Source organism: Columba livia, chromosome 13, assembly GCF_036013475.1.
Source record: "Columba livia isolate bColLiv1 breed racing homer chromosome 13, bColLiv1.pat.W.v2, whole genome shotgun sequence".
Classification (NCBI taxonomy): Eukaryota; Metazoa; Chordata; class Aves; order Columbiformes; family Columbidae; genus Columba; species Columba livia.
This window is the reverse complement of record NC_088614.1, coordinates 2158758-2172155: the sequence shown is the minus strand read 5'-3', so window position 1 is coordinate 2172155 and position 13398 is coordinate 2158758. Positions and strand designations below refer to the sequence as shown.

Genomic DNA, 13398 nt, shown 5'->3' with positions numbered 1-13398 from the left:
GGCAGGCCCGCCCCCTCACCCCTCGGGCTCGCGTACAGCCAATCACAGCGCGCCGGCGCCACCGCTTCGTAGCGCTATTGGCCAAGAGCGCCGCCAAGTGACGAGGTGATTCGGGGGTTTCCACTCTATCAAGGTTGTATGAGCCGCAGAAGAGGGGGCGGGGAGGTCAAGAGAAAGCGGTTGGCGAAACACCACCCACATTGAGGGCGCTGATTGGCCATCCAGAGCGCAAAGGCGGGACGTCGGGAGCTACGGCAGCGCTGATTGGATGGCGCCAGCGTGCGCCCCCATTGGCGGAAGCAGGGCCATCGGGATCCCAATAGCCAGGTCTGAGATGTTTTTACTCTGAAGAAATGAAAGTGGCGCTGCTGAATATTTGATTTAATAAAAGCCAGATGTAGCTCCCTTATAACCGACCTGCTTTGGGATGTGACTGTCGTCTGAACGCGGTTCTGGTTGATCCGATCGGCATCGGTGTGTTTTATGTGTATTGAACTCTTAAATAAGTGAATAAAAGCAGAATTCGGGAATATAACAGAGTTACTCAACGGCACGGTTGTGTTTAAAGGTTCTGTTCATGCATTCAGCATGAACAGAACACAACATTTACTGTTAGAGAAGATTTTTTTTTAATTATTTTTTAAATCATGTATTATTCTAAACCAGTGCTTTAATTTTAAAAACACTTCTGAATTTTGTACTGCTAGAGATGGACTTCCTACCAAGAAGCTTCTTCGGAAAATATAGCATGTGATCCTGCACTTAAGGTGGTTACAATAATGTTGACATGCAAATAAACCCTTTCCTGGTTTCTCAGCGTCTTTTATATTCCTTTAACACGTGTATTTATGTGGTTTAGTGACGTGCGGAGCACCATGAGCTGAAGCGGAGGCCCTTGCCGGAAGATGGGACACGTGGCGGGGTGGGTGTCAGAAACCAGCAGGAATTTGTTGGAAACTCCTGAGGAAATGAGATTCCAAAGGAATACTCACACTAGTTAGTTAGTCTCTTACAAGCAGGATTCCATTTTAAACTCATGTTTAGTTTTTAAAGAATAAATAGTGAAAAGATACTACGATTTACACCTCAAATTTCTTCACTTTGCAGGAGGGCCCGCGGGAGCCCCAGGTTATGCTCCGCTAATCCTCCAGATGGCTATCTACACACGGCACTGGCCTTCTCCTCCCTTTGCAGAGCTGCCCTTATGCTACTACAAAACGCATTCACACGTCTGCTATAAATCCCGTTGTCCCAAATTTCATTATGTTCACGTTTTGGGAATTAAATATTACACATGGAACGTTGACTGTAAGTATTAGCCTAAGCACACCGTAATTATATTTGAGAATGTCGAGGGTTAAGATTGCGGGGTGACAATAAAACCCTGGCAGATGTATTGTTAGCCCCCTCTTCCCCCCCCTTCCCCCTTTTTGCCCCTCCCTCTCCCCCTTCCCACTCAGGACAGGCGATCGGGAGGAAAAGGACAGAAGAGAGTTGGAAAAAATTAAAGACGTTTTACTAATGCTACTAATAAAATAGAGAAAATAATACAAAATATACAAAACCAATCTTGAAAGTCCCGGCAACTGCAGAGCCGGCAACCAAAGTCCTGGACTGGACTCTGCAGCCAACCGGAGCTGGATTCAGTTTCTCACTAGGCCTCAGTTCGCAGGGATGACTCGCAAGGTCCTCTCCTAATGTCGCCATAAGCAGAAGGGAAAAGGGAAAGGGAAAAGGCAAAGGCACGAGATCCTCATGATCTCCCACTTTTATATGAAGTGTTCACGTGAATGGGATGTTATACACAGTTGGTCAGTTTCTTGGTCACTTGTTTCTTGTCACCCCTCTCGCGAGATGTCCATCCATGCTTATCAATAAGTTTGCATTCCATTGCTAGGTTTACCAAAACATGTGTCTGGTTCTCCAGGAAAATGCAGTTAATATGAAGGCTTGAGCTGACAGGCAAATTCACTAAAAGAGAAACTTGTTATTAGCAAAACCAGGACAGAGAAGAAAAGCAGACAGACACATTATAAGAATAAAATTTCAAACTATCATATTATAAGAATAAAATCTCAAGCTCTTTCAGACGCCGTCAGTGATAAAGTGATAACAGTGCTTTGTCAGCGTCAAATGGGCGCATTAGGTTTCTTTCATGTTGAAAACCCCGTCAGTAGCACCAGCACAAGGTATTTGCCATTAAACGGCAAATTGTTTCTTTAAACCACACTCTTGTTAGAAGAGACTTGTTTTGTAATAATGAAGTAAGGTAAACAAATGCCACTTTGAAACGATGCAATGCTACACAGTTAAACTTTATATAAATATGGAACGGACTTTTGTGCTGTGCTAGGATAGGAGTATGGTATTCATTTATTACAGCATCACCCCCAAAAGTGCAGAATATTCATGCGGAACAGCTGAATTTTGTTCCTTCAAACATGGAAACGGTAACTATCCAGCTGCACTAAAAAAGAGAGGTAAGGTTCTTGTGGAAGCATCAAAGACAACATTACAGCACTTTCTAAATATCAGTTGTGTGATAAAAGGGGTAAATATGTTAAGTATTTCTGCCTCCTCTTGCTTTTTCTGGTTATCCACAGTTTTAATGAGTGATTTGGTAAAATAAATAAGGTTTAGTCACATAGTTTGGAGCCTGGGAAGGGAAAGCAGCACAGACTGTGTGAGGTCGCCTGAAGCTGTATTTCTTAGGACAGAGCTGAAGAGTATCTTTTTCTAATAGGAATATTACAGCCATATTCTTTAACAAGTATAAGACCTTGCTGTGCCTAGAATAAAATGCCAATAAAATCTGGCAGTAACCAGCAGTTTGTGCATAACATTGGGTTATAACTCAATGTTCCAAGCTGATCCCAGCTTTGCATTCCATGGCCGTCCCTCCTGGGTCTTTAACCATCAAAAGCATAAATTCGGTCTTTCAATCCAGGCATCCTCATCGTGGCACCACGCGGCTGCCTCACCTGATGGCTCGTTACCGAGTTTTAGACATCAGCTTTGAGGTCAGTCTTCCCAAAATGAGTCCTTTCATCTTAAATCGGTGTGGAGGACCTGACTGCCAGCGCACGAGCATCCCTTTTCCATCACTGATTATGACAGAACATGCTTTTCCTTTAAAATATACCACAGTTTTCTGAATAGTCAGATAAATTGATGGTGCAAGTGCGCTTCCCATCTCTCATAATGGTGTAAAGTTCTCTTTTTCCACCGCTTAATCCATTAGTATGTGACTGTTGGAAGTGGAACTGAGCATATAAAGACACTAGTTATGCATTCTGCCAGCAAACACCGCTACATACTGTAGACTTTGTTTGAACATGCTAATCAAGTAGATGTTCAGGGAAGTAAAATGCTGCCAGACTAACACCACTGGGCCCCAGCACAGGGCCTGGGGATGTCCAGACCAACCCTGAGCTCATGCTAAAGCTGTTGGGGATGTCACATCTCCAGGAACCGGCTGTGACCGTGACAGCTGCCCTGCCAGGGCAGGCAGAATTCTTGCAGAACACCCTTGATTTGTAACTTATTTCACATCTGTCAGCCATGCTCACAATAATGGATTTCACTTTTTTAAATGTTTTTTTTTAATCACCCAGGTTAATTTGACTAGGACTTGCTTATTCTGAAAGAACTCGAAGTAGGGATCATACTTACTATACTGAAAAATAGACTTTCCTCTTAGCTTTATCCAGAGCAGGACAATAGCACTAAGCATCCATCAGAAAATAATACATTGCGTTTTGGCAACACAAACAGATTCAGAATTCAAAGCTTAGATACGTCTCTGAACTGTCAGTGTGAGTGAAACGCACTGAAATCCCCCTTGGTTTTTGTTCACAATTGCAACCAAACCCATAAATCCAGCTTTAAAGGAGTGCGACTTGAGCCAGAAACCCGTGCTTTGTCTGCGCTTGAAAGGGTTGGCTGGTGTGGCTACACCTTAGAGCTGGATTGGCAAGCTCAGGTTTCTTTTCTGGTGTAACTTGAATCACTTTCCGCGTGGAACACACTAAACTGGCTCCAGGACTCTGCCAATATAACGGCATCTACTCTGGGGCCTTTGCCAGTCCGGCTGTGGCTGCATGGGAGTGATTTTCCCTCGTTCTGACAGCTATTTTGGCAAAACTTCTCCAGTTAGACTGAGTCCAAGTTAAAGCTGGCATTGTTTTACATTGCAAATAAAGCAGAAGGGAGGCATTGCCAGTTTATGGCCCTGGTTTTACATGATTTTCAATTGTTTGTTCTAGAGGAATGTGCAGCGCAGGATCCATGTGGTCCCTTGGATGTTTGCCGCCCACACTTGCGCTGCATTAAAATCGCTTGGTGTTTCAGCGAGTGAGCTTTGGCAATGGGGGAACTTACACTACTAAAAAAAGATAGAGGCCATATTATTTACCCCAGAAATAGCTGTTCTGATGCTGTAAAGCAACTTTCCAAAGTGAACTGCAAAAGGAAGCACCTGGGCCAAAGGATATGTGGATAAATGCGTCATTCTTATTCACTTTGTCCTCGATTCAACAAAGAATTTAAGCACTAAGGATTAATTTTAGACACACACATAAGCCCATTTCAAGTTTAGCAGTCATGTCAGAAATGATAATGCTCCTTTTTGAACTTTAATTAAGCACATATTTGAAATGAATCATATGTTTAAGCACTGTGCGGAATCGGGATTTCTGTCAGAAGTGGGAGTGAGGCTATTTATTGTGGTACCATCCGCATTTGCTTTTCTGAACTGGATGTTAAGTCTGTATTTTAAAGATGTCCCCAGGGGCATGTTTTTCCACATAAGTACATTTACATATTTGGCTCTTTTTTCCCCGAGCTCTCGTTTGCTCAGTGTGGTCGTTCGGTTTGAGCAATCCACGCCGAGGAGTTAGTGATTGTGTAACTCGGGGGCTGCAGACCCGAGGTCACCCCTGGCCCGCAGAAGCACGGGGGCTGTTCGGGCATGTCAGAAATCGGGTGCGTAATCACCAGTGGGTGGGGGAAGCCTGATGTGATCAAGGCTTCTTCCTTCCTCGTTGTAAAACACACAACGTGCCTGCTCGCAGAAAACACAGACATCTTTTTCCGCGTATTGAAAATGAGAAGCAAGCTTTTGGTGACTTTGTACAGCCCCCGCATGCACCGCAACTAAAAGCTCTTCGGCAGATCCAGGTGAGTGTTCGGGCGCTTTGGGTTCCAGTCACAGCTCAGTGAAGCAGCCGGAGCAGCTTTTACCCTGCAACACACCAGGGTGAGTGGCCGCTCCAATTCTGTGATTGTTGCAGGGTTTTTTTGTATTTTTGTGGATTTTTTAAAAAAATACATAAAAATAAAAAGTGGCTCAGTTTAAAGAACTCACAATTATTTTTAGCCGTGAAAGTGAAACTGTTTATATGAAGTATAGATAGTTTTCAAGGCTGAAGACTTGCTTGTCATAACGTTCACTTCTGCATTCATCTGTTTACAAGCGTGTTATGTTTCTCTGTGAAAGCATGTTTTAAAGTGGTATTTATATATATATACATATTGTATGTATATAAAATTATATGTAATATATAAATATATATATCTTGAATATAAATACAATTTTACTTCTAAGTTTATAGCAACTCCCAACCAATAAAAATGTTGTCACTTAGATTTGTTTGGCCATCTTCAGATTCCTCATTTAATCTACTGTATTTGAGATCATCTTTACATTAAAACCAAATATTTGCAAGCTTATGCTTTTGAGATAAGCCACCATGATTTTCAAAGGACTGAGCAGTGGGTGGCTACTCTTCATGTTCAAAAAGCAGATCTGAAGGAAAGGAGGAGCAGAAGAACAGGGAGAACTTTCACCTCCTGGTGCAAAGTCCAAAAATGGGGGTTTCCATGATGCTCTTAGTAAGGATGGTGACAACGTGTGTGTACTTGCTTACCCGAGCCAGGCAAAGGGACGGTTTCTGTTAAAGGAAAGTGGTTTGCGCTTCCATTATTCCCTGTGGGGAAAGTAATTGCTTTTCTTTTTATAGCCTTGCAGTTTGCCAGAAATCAATAGGTCTGCGGAAGGAGTTTCCTCACCCCCATAACCAGCATTGCATAACTGTGGTAGACAAGTGGAGGCAAAACTGTATGTGGTAACATCCCTGTCCTAAACCCCCTCATTGCTTAATAACCACTGCTTGGGCATTATTGTTGCATTTGTAGCAGGGAAACGTTTCTGGCAGATTGAATAGGAGTATATTGTGTTGGGCGTTTTATCAGTATATGGTAAAATAGTCCTAGCAGAACAGGCATACAGAGCTACTACAAACACAGTATGGAGGTTAAGAGGACAAGTAAAGGGAGAATGCTTCTGTATAATAATTAGAAAACTCAGTTCTCCTTCCACCTGGCTATTGTCACATTCAGTTGTTTTGTTCTCAAAGTACAGAGACAATTCTCTGGAGAGAACTTGAAACTATGGAATAAGAAACAAGTATTATACTATTTTAGATATCGCCCTGCAGGTTGCGATTAAAAACAGATGGCAAGTTTGGGAGTGTTGAGAACAGTAAATTGTAGCGGTATAGGAGAGCCAGGCTGCTAGTTATCGTAATTATCACCAAGATTTTTAGTTCATTTGAACTCATACTTGTAAGTTTGAGGGCAAAATACATGGAGGAAAAAATGCCCCCACTGAAGTTTGTGACAAAATTCTCATAGATAAGAATGGAGTTCCCCACCTAATCTTATTTGACATAATGTCTTGTGGTTTTCAGGTTTGATTTTAATCTGCCAAAAAGATATCCACTTCCAGTGGCAATGGTAAAAGGAACGGTCCTTTGCTGGTAGCTACGTAGGTATTCCTATTTATTACCTTAGCTTTTATGAAACTATGGGTACCCTCATACAAATTCACAGAGAAAAATGAGTAAGCCAATAAAAAATATGACCAGACTAGATGCTCTAAAGCTACTAGGAAATGTCATACTGTTTGGTAACCTTTCAGCGAGAGCTCGGAATGGACCAAGACTCGCACTGCTCAGCAGAAAGGGAACCGCTGGAAGCTGCAGGCAGAATTTCTACATTTTCGACCACAAGTCCATCTGATGAAGAACAAAATCAACCCAAAGCTGAAACTGCATGTCAAGTGAGAAAAGAAAACCCAGAAAAAGAAGACCTGCGAGGTTGGTGCTATCATTTCGTTATTCATGTGGCTATTTCTGCCATTGATCTTTTCTATCAAAAACTTTGCTTTAGTTATTGCAGGAGTAGTCCAGATTTACACTGCTATGCTCCACTGAAAATAAGCCTTGATTAAACCTGTAGTAATAATGCAGCAATAGTGAAACAGCTGCACATCCCGTTGTGTATGTACACACACATACAGAGCTTTCCTTTCAAATCCCTTGTGCTTAAAACGTATTCCAGGTTTAAATGACAGTCGGGGACAAACAGTGATCGCCACAGGGCCTGTCTCGGGGCTTCACTTTCTGCACATCACAACATCTGAACTTCTCGGCAGTCTCAGCAAGAACAGCGAGACTGAAGCTGATCTCCAGCAATATCCTCTCACACGCCTTATGAAGGGGCAGCACTGAACTTTTACTATGCCTAAGATTGCTGTCATCTGTTATAAAATCAAACGTTATATATAATACAAAATACATATAATCTCATCAAGATTTTCAGCATGCAAAGATGTCATAAATGCCACCTCTCTAAGGAAATATATGCTGTGGAGAGAGGGAGCCAAACCCCAAGGGGCTTGATAATTGAAACTGTATGGCCAAATGATTAAGAACTCATAAAAGCGGGGCCACTGAGGCAGTACTGTGGTGTCTCTACAATTCTGTTCCTGCATCAAGCTGTTATCTTCCTATTCATTTGTGGCCTTCCACCTCCATTGGCCTAATGTTAGATACTTTGCAGACAGAATGCACTGACAGAGCTGTTGTTGATTGGAAATTGGGACCAGTGTGCCCACTGAAATACAAATATTCCATTTTTTTAATCCACTTTGCCAGCCTATGTGCCTCATGAAAACTGTTGTCAGATTTCAAAGACAGAAATCGCCCTTTTGAAAAGCTGCAGCAAATTCCCCTGTAAGCAAAGTCTTCAACCAGCTGTCCTACTTTTTTTTACACACACACACACACACATATATATATATATATGTTTGCGTGTGTGTAATTATGGGGGGGAGAGGCAGGTGTATAAAATATTTGTAGCTGAACTGTGGCATCAGTTCAGCTCCAAAAGAAAAAGAGGTGTGAGAATTCCTCCTTTGGCTGAGCTGGTTATGCAGTTTTCTCCTTTAAGGTTAGGATATTCGTGTTTTCTCAGCTTTCACCTGTTACCACACAAACCCAATATTTGAATAGGGTCAGTATTTGAATATATATTTGAATTTGCAGCTGTGTTCTCCTTTTAGCAATAAAGCAGCCTGGAGAAACATCTCGTTCAGAAGATGGAGTTGGTGTTTCTAAGGGCTGCTTAGGCTGTGCATGAGGTTACAACCCAGACATACAATATTTCTTGTCAGTGTTGTTTCTATAACTTTATATTTTGCAGCCAGTTTGGTGTCTTTCAAATGTTCAGACCACCATAGCTTTCCTCAAAGGATCTGGACCTGTCTTAACTAGCAGTGAAATCACTTCTTTTGTTAGTCTTTACGTCTTGCTGTTACAGCAACAGAAATTCTAGGCTTTCCTTTCACAATAAATGCATGAGAGTTTTCTTTCCAAATGCAAAGGCTGTAATCTGAAATACTGAATATATTGGTTTTAGATTCCAATGTATCCCAAAGTCCCAACTCTTCGATGACCACGAAGGAGCTTCAGGAATATTGGAGGAATGAAAAACGCCAGTGCAGACAAGTCAGACTCCTTTTTGAAATCCCATCAACCAGAATCGTAGAGCATCACTTATCTAAATATGTGGTAAGCTAAGAAATTAATATGTAAGAAGATCATTAATTTTTCTTCACTCTGCGGGGGTCTGCAGAGCGCACAGCATGGCTCAGTACATGAAAGCTTTATCGAGAGCCAAGGTTTGGAAGCCGTGATCATTCCGAGTAGAACCTGTTCTCACTGATTGTATGGGCATAGCTGGTGAAATCCGCCCCTAAAAAAAGCCTCTGACAGTCAGTTCACAAAATCTGCAGCAGTGGGAAAGTGGTATCAACTGCATTAGCAGCTCGAGCGTCCTTAACACCCAGAGGGTTGTCAACACGAAGGAAATTCACACAAGTATAAAAACATCAATATGGTTACAGTTCCCATGAGCCAGCCCGCTGTTGTGTAACCTCCACAGCAGAGACGTGTGTTAGCACAAGTGTGACGTTCTTTGATGTTGACAAAGTCTCAGACATCCCCCCGCTACATCGCTTGGGATCGCTCCCTTCCCTACCCAGAGCTCCATTAGATGGCATATTCCTGTCATATTTTTAAGGTGAAACATGAGTATGAGGGGCAAGAACAGAATGAGTCTGATTTTTGTGTCTTTACTCACAGCACTGACACAGTTTTTGTTTCTGATTCTCCTGCCCTTCAGGAGGACTGATCTACAGCACGTCTCTGTACCCCTGGCAAATTCAGACAGGGAAGTTTTCCTTGTTTGCAACCACCTCTGAGATCTGTAGATGAAAAATGCAAAGAATCATACGAGTGTTGCTGACACTGGGTGACACAACTTGGCAGAATTTGAAGCAGATAAATGTTCTGGACACTGTCCGAAGAGCTTGTTGTACACTATACACACCTACTTAGCTGCTGCCATTCTTGCTCAACAGTATTTGGCTTGTTGAATAGTTAAAAATTACTTTAGTATAACTGTATGAGAAGAAGACTATCATTTAGTGTACATGTAAGTAGTTAAACTTAGTCATAAATTACATGCCTAGGCAAAGAGATTTACATTATAACAAAGTTAAGTCTAATTAAATGACATTTCTTCCCTTTTTCATGCACAAAACATGAATTTTTTTAAAAAAACAAAACCTGAGCACTTTTAAATTATTCACTTAGCTGCCCTTGATAAAATGATAGCTTAAAAAATTGCTCTTATGATTGTTTTGGATGAGGCACATATACACTTTGCAGCGGGGAGCAGGACAAAGTATAGGAAAATGTCCCAAGCTTACAAATGAAAGGAGATCAGAGAAGTCAGCTCAAATTTAGAAACCTTTCAAGGAGCACCTGTAAAGATCATTTATGAAGATTACAAGAGAGAATTTCTCTTTAAGGAAAAACAAGGGAGAGGATCAGACAGACACTAGTGCTACTGGTGGTTGGCACCTTTCAACAGCAGCGAAGAAGACGACTGGTATGAGTAAAACTGCTCCAGTTCCTGCACAATTCAGTGGGAATGGGGTGAAGTTGAATGTGAAATGTGGCCATTGTTTGAAAGGCAGCAAGGTCAACAGCCTGTGCCCTCAGCTGGTGTCCGGTGACACAACTGAGCTGGCCCCAGTGGAGCTCCACTGGTTTATGCCCATCAGGGATTTGGCCCTTCCTCAACATCCTTGTGCTTGGATCGAGACCAGAAGAGAATCTATTTGTACAACACATAATGCACTATTTTATTTTGCGGCTATTTGTCTAATATCACATTTCTAGTGGTGATTCTGTGGCTAGTGAAGAGCTGAGGAAGACAAACCCCGAGTGCTGTTCATGTGGGACAGCATTGCTGTTGGCTGTTAGTGAAGGATTTTGGATAGCAAACAGATTTTTGTACAAATGTCACTTTTTTTGGATTATTTATATGCCAAGTAAGTTTGAATAACAGGACAGTGATTTAGAGGGGGAAAAAGGCTTTGGAGTTGCTCCACCTTATTTTTGTGCACACCAGTTATTACTGCCAAATACTCCCTCCTCTTTCACAGCATCAATAACACCCCCAAATTCCTGGAAAGGTCTGATACAGACAACATTTCTGAGTACTACGACCAATGAAAAATAGATTACATGCAATATTAAGTCTGGGAAATCTATTCAGTTCACTGAAGATGATTGATTGCCCTAGCCACGGCTGTTACAAACAAAGTACAGCTACAGAAATGCTTTGTAAGTGATTTTATGTGCTCCAGCCTGCTGCTAGTTCACCACTCCCAGCACCTTGCATGATGGGATCTGTTCGTGCCATGTTTATCTACAATTTATCTCCATGCTAAGTCTGGTGGCAAAAGTACAAAACAACAGGAGGTCGGAATTATTAATTTGATGGTTGCACCACCATAGGTGCAACTGATTTAGAAGCACTGATATAAACCATAGGAATACACAAGATTAAAGACATAAAATTGGTGCAGGAAGGTTTGGGCTGGTGGAATATACAAGCACAAAGTCTTTCTTCAAAGCAATAACAGACAAAATCTGATTGTGCTGGGGCTAGAATGGTCCATCTCATGCTTATTTTTTTCCTTTATTGTGTTTAGATGTATAAAATCATCGTCTTGCAAACAGGGAGTTTTGACAGCAACAAGTCCATAATTGAACGGCGCTATTCCGATTTTGAGAAACTGCACAGGAATCTGCTGGAGGAGTTCAGTGAAGAAATGGAAGACGTGACCTTTCCCAAAAAAACCCTCACAGGGAACTTCACAGAAGAAATAATCAATGAGAGAAAGTTAGCCTTCAAGGACTACCTGAGGCTTCTCTATTCGATGAAGTATATCCGGAGATCAAAAAAATTTATTGACTTTTTAACAAGGCCGGAGCTTCGGGAGGCATACGGCTGCCTGCGGGGTGGCCAGTACACCAGGGCTTTGGAGATCCTCTCCGAAGTCATTGGGCTGCAGGAAAGGCTGACGAGAGGCAACCCTGTGTCCATCGTCCCGACCCTCTGTGCCATCGTGGTGTGTCACAAGGACCTGGAGAACCACGCGAGTGCCTTTGAATATGGAGAAAAAGCTCTGTCCCGCCTTCAGGTGCACACCAGCCACAGGTATTACATTCCACTGCTAGAAACAATGATCGCTTTGGCGTATGAACTGGGCAAGGATTTTCTGTCTCTGCAAGAAAAACTGGAAGAATGGAAGGCAAAAAAAGACCCCGTGCGGGTTTTTACGCTGAAAGAACTTGCAGTTCGGGAGTACATACAATGAACACAAGGTACATCTTCTTTAAAGAGCAAAGGTCTCAGCTCCTTTTCCTGGACACAAACTTTTGAAAGAGTAAGAACTGGAAATTACCTGCTTGCCTGAAATAACTTTACGTTAACAGAAAAAATTTAAATCAAATATCTGTCATGTTTAAAAGGGGCATTAACATTTATGCTGGAAAACATTATATTTACTCTACAGATATGAGGCGTGCCTAAGCTTCTTAAGGTTTTTGGAAAGAAATATGTAACAGAAAATCATTTATGATTTGCTTGTTTTGAATGTAGCCCATTTCATGTGAAAAGTCAGGATGGGAAAATACAATGAATAAAGCACTGAAGAATGTGCAGACTCAGAGGCATCGCTCGCTCATGTGGAAACTACTTCCTTTCGAGGAGAGAAATACCTTCTCAGCCGATGCAATCTAAAGGATGCATCTTCAGGCACGGAATGTGGTTTTTCCCTCCTGGTCAGACAGCACTTGCCACTTCTGAGGACGATGGGATTGGGACGGGAGGACGCAGGGGAAAGGTTTACAGCCAGCTTGGGTAGGAGGAAAACATGCAAGTGACAACCATCAGAGATGGGAGAATATGCTTCGTTTCCCTTTTGTAGCTGATAGAGTTCTATGACTTGCGTTAAAGGCACATTCTTGTTTGGGGTGATCTTTAGGTACAGCTCTGACCAGGGTAGGAAATTCGTACTGTGTGCGCTATATACAGAATGGAAGGAACCACAGAGGGGTGCTGTTGAGGAGAACATCTGGCTAATCTAATGCTAGCATTTAATTCTGATTATCGAGCTGTGAGACACATGGTTAACAGACAGCCAGTGTTCAGCATGTGCTTCCCTGTTGCCTGTCAGAGGTTTGTATAAATCGGGCGTTACCGCAGTTTTACAGCCTGGTACACTGCAAATACCAGCTTGGTGACACTACGATATTACAGCTAATTCTTTCAGGGATCCAACCCACCTATACAAATATTAAGCTTGTCTTGGCCCTAACACTCCTGTAAAAGCTTCCTAAGAGCTGAAAAGTCTCAATTTACCTGCTTCTGTAATTTCCCTCCACTCTATTATCTCTCCTATAAACTTATTTTAATAATCTAGTAAATTCATCCTCATAAATATTATAATTCACATGTCATGCGGGCATGGGTCATTATCCTCTGTTGAACGTAGTCCATTGAATCCTTTCTGTACTCAAGGTACAGACACTACATGCACCACAATGACACTGTCTATAGATGAGGAATAACTGTATTAACTTACCACCCAGACACATAAAAGAATCAGATACTTGAAAGCGCACTGAACCTGAAAAA

At 42.1% G+C, this 13398-nt stretch overlaps 1 protein-coding gene across 7 annotated transcripts; it reads left to right on the top strand.

Annotated features, from left to right (window-relative positions):
- The first annotated feature begins 4864 nt into the window (after nucleotides 1-4864).
- SNX20 (sorting nexin 20) lies at nucleotides 4865-12806 on the top strand. Of its 7 annotated transcripts, none has more exons than XM_021290820.2 (6): nucleotides 4865-5178; nucleotides 6021-6118; nucleotides 6750-6826; nucleotides 6980-7157; nucleotides 8761-8912; nucleotides 11408-12806. In XM_021290820.2, exons 4-6 carry the CDS (start codon nucleotides 6992-6994, stop codon nucleotides 12074-12076), a joined length of 987 nt encoding a protein of 328 aa, XP_021146495.2. In that variant the 5' UTR covers nucleotides 4865-5178; nucleotides 6021-6118; nucleotides 6750-6826; nucleotides 6980-6991; the 3' UTR covers nucleotides 12077-12806. The 7 variants fall into 7 exon arrangements, with proteins under 7 accessions (XP_021146495.2, XP_064884670.1, XP_005504745.2 ...); XM_065028598.1 differs by having other exon boundaries at nucleotides 4865-5257; XM_005504688.3 differs by lacking the exon at nucleotides 6750-6826.
- The last annotated feature ends 592 nt before the right edge of the window (nucleotides 12807-13398 follow it).